Source organism: Mytilus galloprovincialis, chromosome 8 (genome assembly GCF_965363235.1).
Source record: "Mytilus galloprovincialis chromosome 8, xbMytGall1.hap1.1, whole genome shotgun sequence".
Taxonomy (NCBI): Eukaryota; Metazoa; Mollusca; class Bivalvia; order Mytilida; family Mytilidae; genus Mytilus; species Mytilus galloprovincialis.
Genome location: NC_134845.1, coordinates 41,621,541 through 41,639,141, shown reverse-complemented (window position 1 = coordinate 41,639,141; position 17,601 = coordinate 41,621,541). Strand labels below are relative to the sequence as shown.

Sequence of the window (17,601 nt, the reverse complement as noted above, 5' to 3'; positions counted from 1 at the left end):
ACTATATGACAGACCATCAGCAAAGGAATAGACCAAGCGCATCGAAAAAAACACTGGATTTTATCCGTTTGAATCTGTTTTGATTTAGCTTCATCAGGAATGCTCAAATCTTTTTATTTGAGAGCCAAAACTTTTCGGTACGGTTAGAGAGCTATTTAATCAAGCAGGATCTTCAGATCATTGTTGTGTTTCTCTTTATCATGATTACATCGAATAAATATGTATGTCAATGTATACGTATAACAGTAGAAATTCAATCATTTTACAGGCTGCTACAACAGTACTTAGTCATAGGAACAATGGGGTATGTTTGTATTTCTATCAATTTTGTATTATTTCTTTGGTATCTTTCGTCTTTCTTTTACAGAGAGAGTGACTGTAAATAACTCTGTGCTAAACCTTTATTCATTGTTAAAGATCATTTGAAACCTTCTAATAACTATTTTGTACTATGAAAAATACATCTGCGAAAACATTTTTAAAATAAATTCTAGAAAAGTCTAGACCCAGTGGTTTGATGTATTTGAACAATTCTATTTTTTTTGCATTATGAATCGTTGTGGTATTCGATCTTGATTCATATTGATCGAAAAGTAAAAATATTTTACCTGGTATCATAACATTTAGTTGCACATGTCTAACTAGCAGCAAACTTTGAATTGCTTCATTAAGTACAATTTCTGAGTATATTTTTGATATAACATACAGTAACTAACTTATCATAGGGAGATGTGGCAAGGCTGGTCGTTATACAGAAATGTATGGAGGAGTTGGTTGATATTGTCCATGAACGGAGAAAGTATGATAAGAAATTATTAGATTATGTTAAACAGGTAAATACCCACAAAGATATAGTTTTTTTATATTATATTCTATGAGATTTAAATAGCAATATCTAGAATGACCAGCAACAAAATGGTTGACTTTAGTTATTTATTATAATGTCTAATAGAGTGCTTAATCGCCCCTCGTAAAGAAAATCTCTCTAAATTAGATCAGATTTTTTCTGTAACTGACAGTTTCAAGATGAAGATTTCAAGATTATCATATTTATTTAACATTTGGAGGACGTGTTTTCAACAAAGAATATGTATTTCATTTGGAACAACTGTGTTCTTTTTCTTGTCGACTTGTCCCTTTATTCAAATGACTTTATACAGGAAATTCGTCAGAAGAAGGCAATGAAGTTAGGAGTATCCTGTTATTCCACTTTTAGCTAGAAATATTACAAAAAAGTCATAAAATGATCAACCAAATACTGCACAAATACGAGCAAGATTGTAAAAAACGATTTGTAACCTGTACATTTTTATAATACAAGCATCAGCATCTTGTAACTTGGAACTTATAAAAGCTACATTTATATCTAAATTCAATCTTTTTGAGGTTAAAATAACTTTTATGACTTTTTTTATTTTTAGTCTTTTGAGTAAATTGGGTTTTTGGAGGTTTTTATGTTGTTGTTGTTTTTATTGTTTTAATTGCATTACTTTTATAAATAATTATCCTTTATTCTGTTTTGAAGGAAACTCTACGACAGTTTGAACACTACAGGAAACCAGGTTCGACAAACCACGTTATCAAATTTGTGGAACGCTGCACAGATTTATGCTGGAGCATGGTAATTAAATCGCCTTCCATGATTCTGGTTTATGACCAACCGGAAGGTGGGCCGATCGACAAAAACATGTTTACAGTATATACTAAACAAGGGCCAATCATTGATTTTGTTGTCTGGCCGGCCTTGATTTTGCACACTGATGGTCCAATTCTAGCGAAAGGCGCTGCACAAGGGAAAGAATTGGAACCAAATGGATACAAGGGAACGAAAATAAACTCTGAATCAAAGGGTAATTCAACATTGACAACAACCAAAACTGCAATCTCAACAAAAGGGGAAACTGAGACGAATAGAGTAAACTGGAAAAATGTTAAATTATAATTGCAGATGGAAATCAAAGTGAGCAACGAAGAATTCACAAGAAGAGAATAATTAGCAGATAGTTTTGTTATTCGCATACATATGTGCATTGGATTTATTGACTATAGTTCAATTGTTATATTCCAATTTCTACCAGGAAAACATTGTTTTGCTTGTGTTGTTCGATAATCTTGAACAGTTGTTCATGATTAGTTTATTCTCGTTCGTTGGATAAGTGAACGTTTTGTTTCATTACAGGAAAACCGGATTAGTCTTCTCTCCGTTGCTTTCTATAGTAATTCTTGAATTTGTAGCATACATAGCTATTTTGTCTTACATTCAAATGAGTGGCTGTCATTTCCAGTCTAAACTATCGCGTATCCTTACTTGTGCTGAAAAAAATACTTTAATTCCATATAAGAGTGCAACGGTTTCCGGCAGTTTCGTTGTACAAAAACTGGTACTTCTGATCTGAGCAACAGACCACATATGCTTTCCTATTAAAATCTTATATATATATATTATTACTTTCAAAAGTACCTCCCAAAAAAGGGGTTTATTGTGATTCAAAGACCTTAAAATCGTAACTGATACCAAAATCACCAAAATATCTTAATAATTAATTCAATATATATTTCATACTTACTCTACATGCTTCTAGTTTATACACATCACTGTATATATTGCTGATTTTTAAATTCCTCCTACTGGGAAGATACTGTACAAAATTTCAGCTTTTTATATTCTATGATGCAATGACAATTATCGGTACAATGTGTACTACAACATTCATACATATCAACAAATACTGTTCCTTGATGGATTCTTATTAGCAAAAGATTTGAAAAATCCAAAAAACATTAAAAAACACAAAACAATAAGGGGCTGATGTAACATATTTAAGGCCAAACATAATTGGTATTTCAAACAAGGAATAATTTGTACGTAAGAATGAGATGATGTCTTAACTAGAGATTCAGTTTGCAGAGCTCACAAAATAATACCCCGCCTCTTATGAAGATTGTTAGTTGTAAAAGAACACACGACATGTTTTTTTTTCTATGGTCGGGTTGTTGTCTCTTTAACACATTCCCCATTTCCATTCTCAATTTTATTAATAAAGAAAAAGAATTAAGAAAAAAATAAAATCACAAAAATACTGAACTTAGAGGAAAATCAAATCGGAAATTCCATAATCACATGGCAAAATCAAATTACATAATGCATCAAAAAAGAATGGACAAGAACAAGAATTATTTCCGATCATACCACTAGTTGAATTTTTACAGTTTTAATTGTCCCGTGTTATCTACTATGTAGAATGTTCTTGAATGAACGATGTAATTATGTTTGCAATATCAAGGTACAAGTAATTATTGCATATTAGTTGTCGACATCAATTTTATATATGTGAATAATAATTGTTACTTGATACCTCTTTTTTATTAATTGTAAATGTGTTCAATTTAATAAGAATCTATATATCTTATATTCTATTAAGTTGAAATAATATGTTTTGTTTTTATATTGTATCGTTTTTAATTTAAATAAAACAACACCAAATAAAACAAGATCAGATCAATACCAGCTTTTCGCTTTATTTTGTTTATAATAAGGGGTTAAGTTAAAGGGGATTTACAAACACAAAGTTGCCCCCCCCCAAATGATAAAAAATAAAGCAATGTCAAAGTACATGAATTTGTTAAAAGGGAAACCTAAAAACTAGTCTTATAAAAAACAAAATAGAAAGTGCAATAATTCATTTCATGGTTTAGATTATGATAATAAATAAATTGTGAAAAGGTGTACATTTCAAAGGACTTTCAAAATAAACATTCCACCAAAAAGCAATTGAAAATTCGCACACTTGTTACGGCAATCCCAAAAAATTAATTTGACCAAACTTGAATAAACAAAATAAGCTATACACTGCCTTTATCGGATACATATTCTGTGAAATATGTTCAATTATGATAAAGGGTTTCGGAGGAAAGGTGGATTCAAAAGGGTACTTAAGTGTGCAGCTATGACGACGTCCATGTCATTTCCATCTAACTGCTTATACCAGAAATCTTCAGATTTCGAAATGATATCGGAGGTGCAAAAGTATTCAAGTAAATCAGGTTCTTGAAATGTTTCATATAGTTGCGTCAAGCCGTTTCCAAGTGGTGGTCGTAACCAAAATGGGACAGACGGATGGTCAGTAGAAGTTATATTCAGTTCGATTGATGTGTTTGAGCTTTTAATTTTGCCTTTTGATTCAAAACTTTCCGTTGTAAATTTTCCGCGATATTTTGTATTTTTTCTCTTTTCCCAATCAAAATAAATCGTCCTTTTTGAAACCTGTGTTTTATGGGTGTGGATATGTTAAAATTTCAATATTTAGATGAGTTGAGTAACCAACCTTTTTCACGGCGATGACAAATAGGAATCTGTGGTTTTGATTTGCGTTGAATATTTCGATTTATAGCAAACAAAAATAATGAGCGTGGAGAACGGAAGGTAGCACTTATGCCTATGTTTTTACACGGAAGTCTTAATTGAAACAAATTATAACTTAATGAACGATGTAATATCAATGTTTCACTATTTAGTTTTTTATGGTTATGATTTTTTAGCAGTTTTTCCAAATTATTACACAATTCATGTTGTCTTTTGACATTACATTACAACCAATTATATTAGAAATTGAAAAAAAACATCAGTGGGATGGATGTTCAAATGCGGCAACATATAACTAAATGTGTCCCTAAATGAATGACGATTTCTATCTTTTTAAGTTTTTGTATGTAAGAGATTAAGATTAAAAGTAAAATTTCAAAGAGCATGAACCAATCTCTCTAGGAACTCTTTATTTCCGTTTAGATGTTTCATGTATTTTTACAATGTTTAATAGTTTATGCAGCGAAATATGTTGGACTCAAGATAGCAAACAATTTAAGCGAATTTTCGAAGGTATCACTTAAAATACCTCATTATACAAAAGACTATCATTGGTGGTTTTTCACGCGTCAAAAAAACCGATGAAAATATTTCTTCAATTGTGTTTCCATTGGTTTGATGTGTTTGAGCTTTAGATTTTGCAATTTGATTAGGGACTTTATGTTTTAAATTGTCCTTGGAGTCCAGAGTTTTTGTGATTTTACCTTTTTCACCGAAATAAAAAAACATAAAAAAGAGATACCATATGCATGCTCCACATATAAAGAAAGAAAACAAAGATGATCCGTACGTTCTTAACAAATTCATATTTGGCATTTGATAAACAGTTTCGTTACAATGATTGTATGGAAACACCTTGACGCAATGCTGTTAAGGGGAAAGAGGGCACTTAAAAAGTTGATTTTGAACAGATTTAAAGGGGAATTGTAAAGGAACTCAAATACAAAGGGAAGATATTGGTGCATTGGTTAGGAACAACTCTTCAATAGTTTATGTTCGAGGCCAAAACAATGAAAAACAAATCTTTTTTATTTCGATAAAAATATTGAAAAAACCATTACATTCAGAAGGAGAATAAAAGTTATTCTTGCATTAACTGGTCATCCAGATTAAACAAACTAACATGTTGATTTGACAATTACTGTAATTTTAAACAATTTATCAAATTTCAAAACCTTAATTTCGCCAAAAGTTAGCAGAGCTTATCATGGATAACTCAAATACCAAAACGGAAGCCAAATATCTGAACGTGTAAAGAAAAAACTCCATGACAATGATTTTCAAGAATGTATCGAAAGTCCAGAGCCCGTAATTTCGACAAAAACATAATTAAGTAGAGCGTAACAAAACTTTAACTTGATCTGTAACTCATTCCAAAAATCAGCCAAATATATGAGGCGTATAGATAAGATTACATATGACGGATTGAAGGTAGGATGGACATCAATCTAATTAAAAATCGATCTCTCATCGCTCCTGTTTCTGATATGTCGCGTGGGAGATCTAACGAAACCGCTTTGAGGTCACATGTGAGTGACCTCGTAGGTGTGTCTTTTTCGACCAATGAAATTGAGTCTTCCACGATCTTGTAAGTTTAACGTAAGGCAAAGGGATGTAACTCATCTTATTTACGACGAAATTGTCAGTCAAAATAATTCAAAAACTTTTTTGATTGGCTTATAAATAGGTCGTCTTCTCATTTGCATATCGTTATAAATTCACGACTTCTAGTTCACTCACATGTGACCTCAAAGCGGGTTTCGTTAGATCTCCCACGCGACATTTCAGAAAACGGGAGCGATGAGAGATCGGTTTTTAATTAGATTGGATGGACATATGCAAAACTAAATGGTCCCCACAACTTTGTCGGGTGGGGGACACAACAAAAAAAAACTTGAATGTTATACTAATAAGAAGATAAAGATATTTTTGAATTGTATCGATATGGAAAATAAAGATAAACACATCTCTTAAAAGAAAGATAATACAAATCCTTGATTGGTGCGAGACGATACTTACGGTGTGTGTTCATTATGGAACCTGGTCTTGTTTCTGATTCGGTTATTCTAAGTCTGTGAAAAACATGCAGACCTAAAACAGTGCTTTAGATAAACATTGACAACAGAAGTTAATTTTTATTTATTTATGTGTTCAAGTTAAAAACTCTGAATGATAAATTATAGACACGTTTTTGACATGTATAGTTTCTTTTAATTTTAAAGAAAACCGTGTGATATTTTCCTTTTCTTTGTTTTCGTTGATTACCTGAGTAAGTTTTACATGTTTGGTAATAATTCTCCTCTGCCAAGCTACATTCAAAGTTGCATACAGTGGAGAAAAAATACCCGATTGACATACTTTCTTGAAGAAAAATATAAGCACATAGGTCGAAGGAATCACATTTCTATGCCAAAAGATGGACGAAAGACTTGAGCATGTTGAGCTAATTTAACATGTATGAGAGACAGTATATGCCTGTAGTGAATTAATTCACAAAAATATTCAACAAGGGATTTTTTTATAGATTAAAATGGCATTTAAATAACCTATAATGTCCTAGGAGTGCAGTTTTATTCTAACTTCACATATATCAGTGACCAACATTTCCGGTTATTGTAGTAACAGTAGATGCTGTTTTGTTTTCTAAATCACTTTTCCAGCTATAATTCCTTACAAGTTGGACTAGTCCAAATAATCTTAAATGCTATTTTAGTTTTTGCTGTGACGTCTAAGCACAGCAAAAAGTAAAAACAATACTTTACGACTTGAAACTATTTGCACTAAACTTGGTCATGTCTAATCAGCAATCTTTGCCAAATAAACAATATTTATCCGTTGATAGTTATTTTAAATCCACAACCAAATTTATGCTCCATTAAAATAATAGAAACATATTAATATTAGCTGTGTTATTTGTTTACAACTTGTATGGTTGAAGGTTAAACAAACATTCTTATACTATAATGTAATTGTGCTAAATATAAATATCACGTGATAGTTGTAGGTTTACTGTTTACATTCAAATTTACTTCCTTAATTCGATTGTTCAAAGTTATGTGGTAAGTTAATGCGATGACAACCGTTCAATTGTTGAAATTGTGTTCTATTGACTAACACTCTTGCATGCTATGTGCTTATTTTAACTTTATTAAATCATAATGATTTTGTAAGTAGACGCCATTGTTATATTTATTATAATGTTTCTACTTTTGGAAAACCTATGATAATGCAACTTATAATAAATTCCAATTTTCAAATCAATCTCAATTCTAATACTCGACACAAGTGTGCAAAGACTAAACCATGTAAACCTGTTTCTTTGAACTTCTTTAATCGTTAAGTCCAATGTTGTGTTCTGAATTTATAGTGATCGATTATGTTGTAATGTAGTACGGTGAGTAATGTCACAAAATGAAAACCGGGCCCTTGCAAACTCAATGATTTGATGAGGGTCTTTGATAATTGAAAATAAAGACAAAAATCCGATATAGGAGGTGCACAATGGCATCATACTATAAACATTCTCAAAAAGTTTATGTTTTATTTTGTTAAAAAAAACATGTTGGTTACATCTGCTGATTAATTCAAAAACTAAAGTGAAGATTTCTTTCCAAGTGACCTTAGCAGTTCAATTGGTCACGCAAAAAAGCTACATCTGTTTTGCAGATCTAGTAATATTATTTTTATAAAAATTTTTACAATGAATGTCTAGATATATTTGTGTTTAAAATACAGGTATGACATATTTTACTGTGCGGGCTATTCTCGGAAATTATTTAATCAGTAAGAATTCTATACAGGTAGGATTTTCTAAAAATGTTGTCATCAAATTTCAAATACGTACTATAACATTTAAAACAGAAATACTTTAACATTTAAAACAAAAATATTTTAACATTTAAAACACAAAACAAAAAGCGAGTTTTTATTCCAACTATCAGATACTACAGGAAATATAGCAACTTTCGTTTTTAAACTATTTTTGTATTGTTTAAATATCTTTAGTTTCCTGACTTTAGAAATTATTATGTGGAATAACCTGGTTTGATTTTATGAGTTCAGACATGAAGATAGTTTTATTAGGCAACTAGGTAAGATAGACAGTTTGAATTACTCTCTAGTAGCTTCAATTGTCAAAGCTAAAACCAACAAGTCAAAGCACTCCTAGTAGATATTTCCCCCGATGTGTATAAAACCGGTTACCAGTTATTATACTTAGACACTGACATGATTTTAATTATACGTTTTGACTATAAATTTTCAACTTGTAAATAATAAAATTCAAGCAGAATAAAGTTGAAACTGGCAACTCTGTCGTAATGAATTTTGACTTTGAAGACCCGTTGGATGTTGTTTCTTTTATGTCCAGCCTTCCTTATAAATGTGATTTCAGAAAACGTGCTAATCTCTTATAAAATGGTTTTGCATTTGCACTGGCATTTCAGTATAAAATTGATGCATAGAATTGTTAAAACTTTGATGTTCTAGTTATTTATAGATGGTTCAGGATTTAGAATGTTTTTTTTGGTATAAAAGCTAAGGGTTTTTATTTATAATAATTATTGTAAAAATAATAGTGCCATTAGTAAAGAAGTATTTTCAGTTGAACAAGAAAGAAAAGAAAGATTATTTAGCAGTTTATTCCAATTTGGTATTTATTTAATTTGACAAACTGTGCATATTGTAAATAACTGTTAGTTATTTCATTAAAGTTATAAAAGGATTCCGTGTTGGTCTGATTTCGCCACAGATGTACGTCAAATAAAATCTTAAATTAAACAATATAATTTTACATTTATATTAATCGATATATTTTACAGCGGAAATTCAATATTTGGGAAACTATTATAGCCATTATAGTATTTTTTTGTTTTGTTCTGTTTTGTTATGAATTTTGGTTTGTTTGTTTGTTTTTGTGCCATATATATTTTAATTGAATATTTTAGCGTGACTTTTAGCTGCTATATTCAGTAGAAAAGACATCTTCACTTTGACCTAATCCTCAAATAAAATCAGCAAGATATTGACGTAAACTAAATTCTAAAGATGATTTTTTACGAACATTTGCATATAAGCTATTTTTCACCTAAGCAATTCAAATAGGTAGCTAATGTAACTAATCTTTTAATTTTTAAAAAACAACACAAGCGGGTGCTTGTAACAACATTATAAAAATCTGTGTACTCGTTTTCAATTTAAATTGTTTTTAATCATAAAACACACCTTTTCCCGATAATTCACAGTTTGAAGAGCAACGTCATTACCTTCCCTGTTACTGTGTCATAGGCCCTTTAATTTGTTCGAAAGAAAATTTACGTACTTTTTACTTTTTTCCCATGAAAAGCAAACGGTATGTATCCCAGGATAAGCTTTTTTTTAAGATTTTTACTAACCTATTTTTGGAAACTATAATAGTTTTAGACCAATAGTAAATTCCAAGAATGTTCATCCAAAATAAAATATACAGATACGTTTTCCTGACCGAAATCGTCGGTTGACCCCTAAGAAGAGTTATTGCTATAGAAAGGTGAGTTTACCTATGTTTGCTTCTTTTTACAAGTACTATAAACTGTTTAGAGAAAAAGTAGAACACAAAATGTTTCATCATTCATTTAAAAGATCTACAAATTATTCTACGTCATCGAAATATGAAACTGACTCCTAATGAGATTAAGTGATCCAAAGTAGTGAATTTGAATCATCAACTATAGAAGATAAGAAAAAAAGAAAAAACTTCAGCTATGTAGGATATGTTACCTTAGAAGTACAGTTTTAATATGTTTTTTCATAATTTTGCCAAATATCTCGAAATTAAAGAGATAAACATTAATTGTTAACATTAATACAAGATCTACAAAAACAACACTATGGTACGAAGCAAATATTGATTTTAATGAGGATACAGATAAAAAATCTAAAATGCATTAATTTACCGTTTCTTTGAATGGTCCAGGCTCTTGTTCGTGTTATTGGTTCATTGTTTGAATATCAGTAGGTAGAATAAACACTTGTCTTCTGGTTACGACTGTATATTTTTTTTACATTTTCATTTCGTTGGGTTGCTGTGTCATTAAATAATACCAATCCTCCATAAGTTCATTTAGTAATAAGTCTTTATTGATGTTTTTTAATTACTAAGACGAATAAATAAATTGCCGAAAGTCATATACTTTTGTGTTTATTCGTTTTTCTGTAGTAATATTTGAATTTCAGAAAATGGAATAAACATGGGGGAAGGTTCCAGTAAATACCCCATGCTCAGCAAAAATTTTCCGAAATTGAATAAGTTGAATGAGTTATTCAAAACCTTCAACGATGATTATAAGAAATTGTTGGACGAATTTCTTAGAGAACAAGAAAAAACCTATGCTGAAAATAAAGAATTAAAGGATGAAGTTGGAAGGCTACGCGAACATTATTCCCAATTAGAGCATGGAATCAAAGAAAACGAGCAGAATAATCTTGGTCGTCACTCGAAACTCGAAGCTGAAGTCGAATATTTGCTAAACAATCAAGAATTACTGAAACAAGAAATAAATACATATGAAAGAAAAACTCAGATACTTTCAAGTACTAATGAGTTTTCATTGTCAAGGTGAGTTTCTTTTATCCATCTGTATTGTTTATTTTTTTGTATATGTTACGGAAAAAATACTTTCGATCCAGTATTGAACATTTGATTGTACTATAAAAACTATTCGAAACATTTGAATAAAATTATTGTTACATCTAAAATGCGTATCATTCATTTACATTTTAAAAAAGACTCAATCTCAAGTCGGTTTGAAACTAATACATATATTTTGACCATGCATATAAAAGGAATACAGAGAAAAGTAAGAGAATAGTCAGACGGATTTTGTTTTCATTTTTTTATCAAAATATTACAATTAGAATAAAATAATGTTATTGTTGGCATTTGTATTTGTTTACACAAATACAAGTAGTTTCTTTATATTAAAGACTTGATCATTGAAATAGTTGACCAGATAACACATTTTGCTTAAATGACTAACTATTTATCAGTTTATTTCCACTACTCTCCCTATACGGTATTTACTAACCACTCATATATTTATTAGGGCACTAGCACATTATAACTAATGAATATTTATACCTCGCTATAATTGGATACTTATATTAGTTAATGATATATCGCGTAGTATGATTTTATTCGCATATTTTCGTCACATTCGGCAGGGTCGGCGAATAACCTCTAATGTCCGGTAAATAACCCTATTGCTCACCACCAACCAATAACCCGCTAGTATACATCACCGTTGTTCATGTTAGTCCATTTTTCAGAAGGCAAAATTTAATGCCTATATTTGATCTGTATGATCAATTAGTGTACCTCAGTCATCATATTCTATATAAAATAAGTACACAATATTTTCACTATTTTTTCAAATTGTAAGCGTTGAACAATTTGACCGGTCAAAAATTGCCAACTTTTGGACCTCGGTGAAACTATTTGACCGCAAGCGACATCATATTTCGCAGAATTTCATATGATTTCGGGCGCCGGATTGGCTGATTTTTATAATGCTGCGGAAGTTACAACGTCGCAATTTACCTCTTGTATCAAGGGTTAACGTCCGTGCAGAACGTAGCCTTACCATTTAGAATATATATGAAGTAAACATAAAACAATATGATTGTGTTTCTGCTCTTTATATTACGAAAGTTGATTTAGCCCCGCCATTAATTGTATGGTGTTCTTTTGATATAATAAAACACCTACTGACTGGATATTCGTGGAATAGTAAGTTGATTATCCCCTCAGGTACAACCATTGCCTTCGGCTACGCCTCAGGGCAATAGACAAACATCGGAACAATAAAGTTTCTATTCAACTCATACCCAATCAATGAGTATACAATAGTTGAGTTATATGAATCGGGAGATATCCCAAAATTGTCAGCCGTGCTATATTGGCAGGGTAACAGCGTAACCGGGTGCGGGTTATGCGTGTAACTTATACCTGGCTGCCGTTACATAAAACGATCGTTAGCGTACGTTTAAACGTTAACCAAACGTAACGCTAAAATTCCGTTTCATAAAACAATCGTACTTTGCGATGGTCGTACATTGCGTGTGAATCGCGAACGCTCGCGAACGCTATTTACGTGTGGTTAAACCTGTCGCAAAGCAATCGTTAAATAAAAGATGGCCGTCGCCTTACATACTTTCGGGTACAACCGAAGCCGAATTTTAAGCCGACAAGTGGTTTTCAGTGAAGGATTGAAATCAGTGATAATTTAAATGACACATTTATCATATCTCGCTACCGTCTTGGTAGACAGGGCATATTTAAGTTTGAAGATACGCTTTTACCACGCCTTGAAAGAACGACTTTGGTAAATTTCTCCAACTTTGACATCCTTTCACACTGACTTTCGAGTAAAATAAAAGAAAATTGCGTGCTATGTACTTACAATTCATATGTATAACAAGTTATTTCAACCGAACACACAGAAATATCTGGACCGAACCATTTTTTTGTGATATATGAACAAAAACATCTAGACCAATAAATTTTATACCAATGTTTATTGTTGACGCTACTAAAAGGTGTCTTCTTTCACGTCCGCGATTTTGGCAGGGAGTGCTTGTTTGTCCAATTATAATTACTCCGGTTGAAATTTTTCTTTTTTTGGTTTCGAGGGTATTTGAAACTATCTAAATCTATCAGTAGCTGTTAATTAAAAAAAAACGCACTCTTTCATGAAGATATGGGAAAGGTATATAATTTATAAAAAAAAAAAAACCTTGTCAGATAGTATGATACTGTGCGGAATTCAATATTTAGGTTCCAACGTTGGATAGATAACAATTAGCATGGATTTTATGGGTACAGACTAACCAATATTTTAAGTCAACCAATTATATTTTTCCAAAGACTTTGTATGCCTAAATTGTCAAAACCTCGAAATCAATAGATAAAAAATAAACATAAAATTGGAACTTGAACAATCAAATTTCGGGTATACAACAAAACAGAACGGTCCTAAATCCCATTCAAATTGTTTCGATAGTTATATAGAATAGAAATAGCTTTTATTCATTCATTCATGTCTTTATTTCCTCATAATTGAGATACAATGAATACATACATTTAACTAAATATTAGACAACAACAAAAAAAAATAAACGAAATAGGTACACCACAGTTTTTCTCATATACAGACAAATATATACACTTTGGTCTCTCAGCATTAAGGCCTTCTATAATCTCGATTGATGACATATCATGTATTGCCTAACCTGACACAACGTCCATATAATGCTAAGCGCTGAACCACATGGGCGTGACATAGTCTCTCAAACTCCGAATGTTCAACACTTAAATTTAATGGAATTCTTCCGAGCAAAATTTGATATATATCCTCATCGTCATATTCACTTAGCTCAGAATAAAGTTGTAGCGAAAAATTCTCGATGATAATATATCCCACCACAATTCGCGCAGCTCTAAATTGCAAATGCAGGAACAACATGCATGTACATATACATCACTAAAGTCATTTTCGCATTCGACGCACTTATCTCCTGATGAATTTGGTATATCAGCTAACAGTTTTGTAATAAAATATGAATTTCGTATTTCTGCAAACGATTGTGCTTTTTTCAAGAAGTTTGTCATAGAAACTGTTTTATGAATATTTCTAAAACGCATAAAATTGTCATCTAACGCAATACGGTTTAACCAGTTGACTGACTGTTGTTCGTTAACTGTTTTGTGAACAAACGATTTCCATTGACTTTTTGATGGGAAACTACCAGTATCATTATATTCAGTAAGATACTGAATAAGTCCATATGATCTTAGAATGTCAATGATATCCGGAATGTATCCATAGTGACGGCGGTGAGGGTCTATGAGGAATGAAAATAGACGAACCAAAAATATTTTTTTTGAAAGATAATTGTTATCTAACGTACACAGTTTTTGAAAAAAGAACAGTTTTCTTTTGTGAATAAAACTCATAATCGGATGAATTCCAATAATGCTCTCGCACATATCAGATCTGGTAGAAGTTTTTAAAGCTAAAATGTGTTTGACAATGAAGTGCTGAAAACAATTAAGCGTCGTTATATCAAAAGATTTGAGGTTACTCCATGTTTCACAGCCATAAAGAACGCTTGGTAAGACAACAGTTTTGTACAATTTAACTAATACAGACGGATTAGTTGCTCTTGACATTACTCCTTTCAATGCGAAGAATGCGTTTTTACCTTTTCTACAAGCATATATTTGTTTTGAATCGAGAATTAGGTTCAATACCTAAATGTGTATAGTTGTTAGATAATGGAATATTCTTATTTCCAATACACCAGTGGAAGTTAACACTGTTTTCTCTTGTATTTATGGAGAATTGTATAATACTTGATTTGCTTGCGTTAAAACAGAACCGCCAGTTTCTAGAGTACTCGAAACACACATCAAGCATGCGTTGGAGAGACAGTGGGGTCGTGGCAATACATGATATGTCATCGGCAAGAGCAGGTGCACCACAATTGATACTGTATATACCTGTGTTTTGATTGCATTTCTCAATTTCACATATTAAATCATTAATAAAAATTAAATACAGTAAACCAGACAGCACACTGCATTGTCTTACACCTTCTAACACTGGGAAATAACAGTAAGAAAAATCTTGCAAAATGACATGAACTGTTATATCCGGTGCATGACCATTTTCTTAATGACGTTTAAAAAAATTGACTGCGTTTGACACTTTTTTGTTTTCCAAAATAACTGTAACGATTAATTATTTGAGATCTCCGAATTTCGATAATACGGTGGCATTATGCGGCTACATGTATGAAAGAACGAGATAACTATCTTGTGGTAACGTCATATAAAGTCTAGTCTGTGATGCACTGGTTGTAGTTTTTGTCCTGTATAGCATATCTATTGTTTGCTTATTTGTTGAAGGCCGTACGGTGACCTTCCATTTACGTCATTTGGTCTAGAGTGGACAGTTGTCTCATTTGAAATCATACTGTATTTTCTTATTGTAACAAGTGTGGACACAGATGAGTGTGGATAGTATGTTTGGAGGTTGGACATTGTTTTATGACAAAAGGAGTTCTATGGTTTTCCTTTATGGTGTTATTTTTTTGTCTATCTGATGAGTTAAGCCTTTTTTAACTGATTTTTATAGTTCGTTCTTATGTTGTACTGTTATACCACTGTGCCAGGTTAGGGGGAGGCTTGGGATCCCACTAACATGTTTAACCCCGCCACATTATTTTTGTATGTGCCTGTCCCAAGTCAGGAGCCTGTAATTCAGTGGTTGTCGTTTGTTTATGTGTTACATATTTGTTTTTCGTTCATTTTTTTACATAAATGAGGCCATTAGTTTTCTCGCTTGAATTGTTTTACATTGTCTTATCGGGGCCTTTTATAGCTGACTATATATGCGGTATGGGCTTTGCTCATTGTTGAAGGCCGTACGGTGACCTATAATTGTTAATGTTTGTGTCATTTAGGTCTTTTGTGGATAGTTGTCTCATTGGCAATCATACCACATCTTCTTTTTTATATTATTAACTGTGTTGCACGGTGACAACCAACCTGAGCATTAGAACTGTTATTTATTTAATATTTTTTTTTCTTATTGTAACAAGAAGCGACAAGAAAACTTTTAAAAACATATTTTGATATACGGGCAGTAATTAAGTTATTTTCCTTCTTCTTTTTAGCTCACCTGGCCCTTCGGGCCAAGTGAGCTTTTTCCATCACTTTGCGTCCGTCGTCCGTCGTCGTTAACTTTTACAAAAATCTTCTCCTCTGAAACTACTGGGCCAAATTAAACCAAACTTGGTCACAATCATCATTGGGGTATCTAGTTTTAAAAAATGTGTTCGATGACCCGGCCAACTAACCAAGATGGCTGCCATGGCTAAAAATAGAACAAAGGGGTAAAATGCAGTTTTTGGCTTATCATCATAACCCCAAAACCAAAGCATTTAGAGCAAATCTGACATGAAGTAAAATTGTTTATCAGGCCAAGATCTGTCTGTCCTGAAATTTTCAGATGCATCGGACAACCCATTGTTGGGTTGCTGCCCCTGAATTGGTTCATTTAAGGAAATTTTGCTGTTTTTGGTTATTATCTTGAATATTATTATAGATAGAAATAAACTGTAATGAACAATAAATGTCGGCAAAGTAAGATCTACAAATAAGTCAACATGACCGAAATGGTCAGTTGACCCCTTTAGGAGTTATTGCCCTTTATAGTAAATTTTTAACAATTTTTCGTAAATCTTAGTAATCTTTTACAAAAATCTTCTCCTCTGAAAATACTGGGCCAAGTGCATTATAGATAGAGATAATTGTAAGCAGCAAGAATTTCAGTAAAGTAAGATGTACAAACAGTGACATCATCACCAAAACACAATTTTGTCATGAATCCATCCGCGTCCTTTATTTAATATTCACATAGACCTAGGTGAGCGACACAGGCTCTTTAGAGCCTCTAGTTTATTATATTGATAGATATTTCGCTGTCGTATTATGCTTTTAATTTGTACCTGTACTTGTGTTTAAGAACAATTATATATGTATTTTATATTTTTTTTTAACACTTTCATTGTCTAAAATGTAATAAACTGACTGCATGCAAAGTGCTTTATTCGTGAACCAATGTCAATAAAAGAAAATGTTAATAAAACATGAATACTTTGTTTTGTGTATTGACTCATTAATCTCTTGAAACCATGAACAAAGTAATAACAGAATACATGAGTACCTATCCTATTAAAATAGTTAACAAGCATGGACAATGCTAAAATAACTAAGTTATACCAAAGGATTAAACGAATCTCTTATTTGATAACGTAAACTGTTCTGTTATACATATACTGCAATTTTATACCGCAGTCCCACAAGGCCATGATCGCACTACGATCTGTGAACAAATACGAATTTCGATGATCGTAGTACGATCGTGTAGACCGCAGTAAGGTCGTATCACGGTCGTGTCGCGGTCTTCAAGATCGTGATGAGCGTGGCCAACTTTGAACATGTTCAAAACAATCGTGGTGCGGTCGTGACAAAATCAGGTCATAGTTGAAGTGTAGTGAGAGCGCACTAAGATCCTAGTAAGATCGCAAAGGTCGTTGTACCATTGTAGCGAGAGCGTGTTTCTATTTGGAGAGACCGCGCTACGACCTCACTGCGACCATCACGTTCTCACCACGACCCAACACGACTATACCAC

At 32.1% G+C, this 17,601-nt stretch overlaps 2 protein-coding genes across 2 annotated transcripts in view; both read left to right on the top strand.

The window, feature by feature from the left end:
- The window catches only part of LOC143043031 (uncharacterized), a 266,075-nt gene that overhangs the window by 103,089 nt on the left and 145,385 nt on the right, over positions 1-17,601 (top strand). The gene's annotated exons all lie outside the window — the stretch shown is intronic.
- The window catches only part of LOC143043287 (uncharacterized), a 121,386-nt gene continuing 111,138 nt past the window's right edge, over positions 7,354-17,601 (top strand). Inside the window, exons 1-2 of the mRNA XM_076215672.1 lie at positions 7,354-7,422; positions 10,577-10,958. Coding sequence (XP_076071787.1) covers positions 10,591-10,958 — 368 coding nt within the window. The 5' untranslated portion in view covers positions 7,354-7,422; positions 10,577-10,590. The remainder of the gene's footprint in view (positions 7,423-10,576; positions 10,959-17,601) is intronic.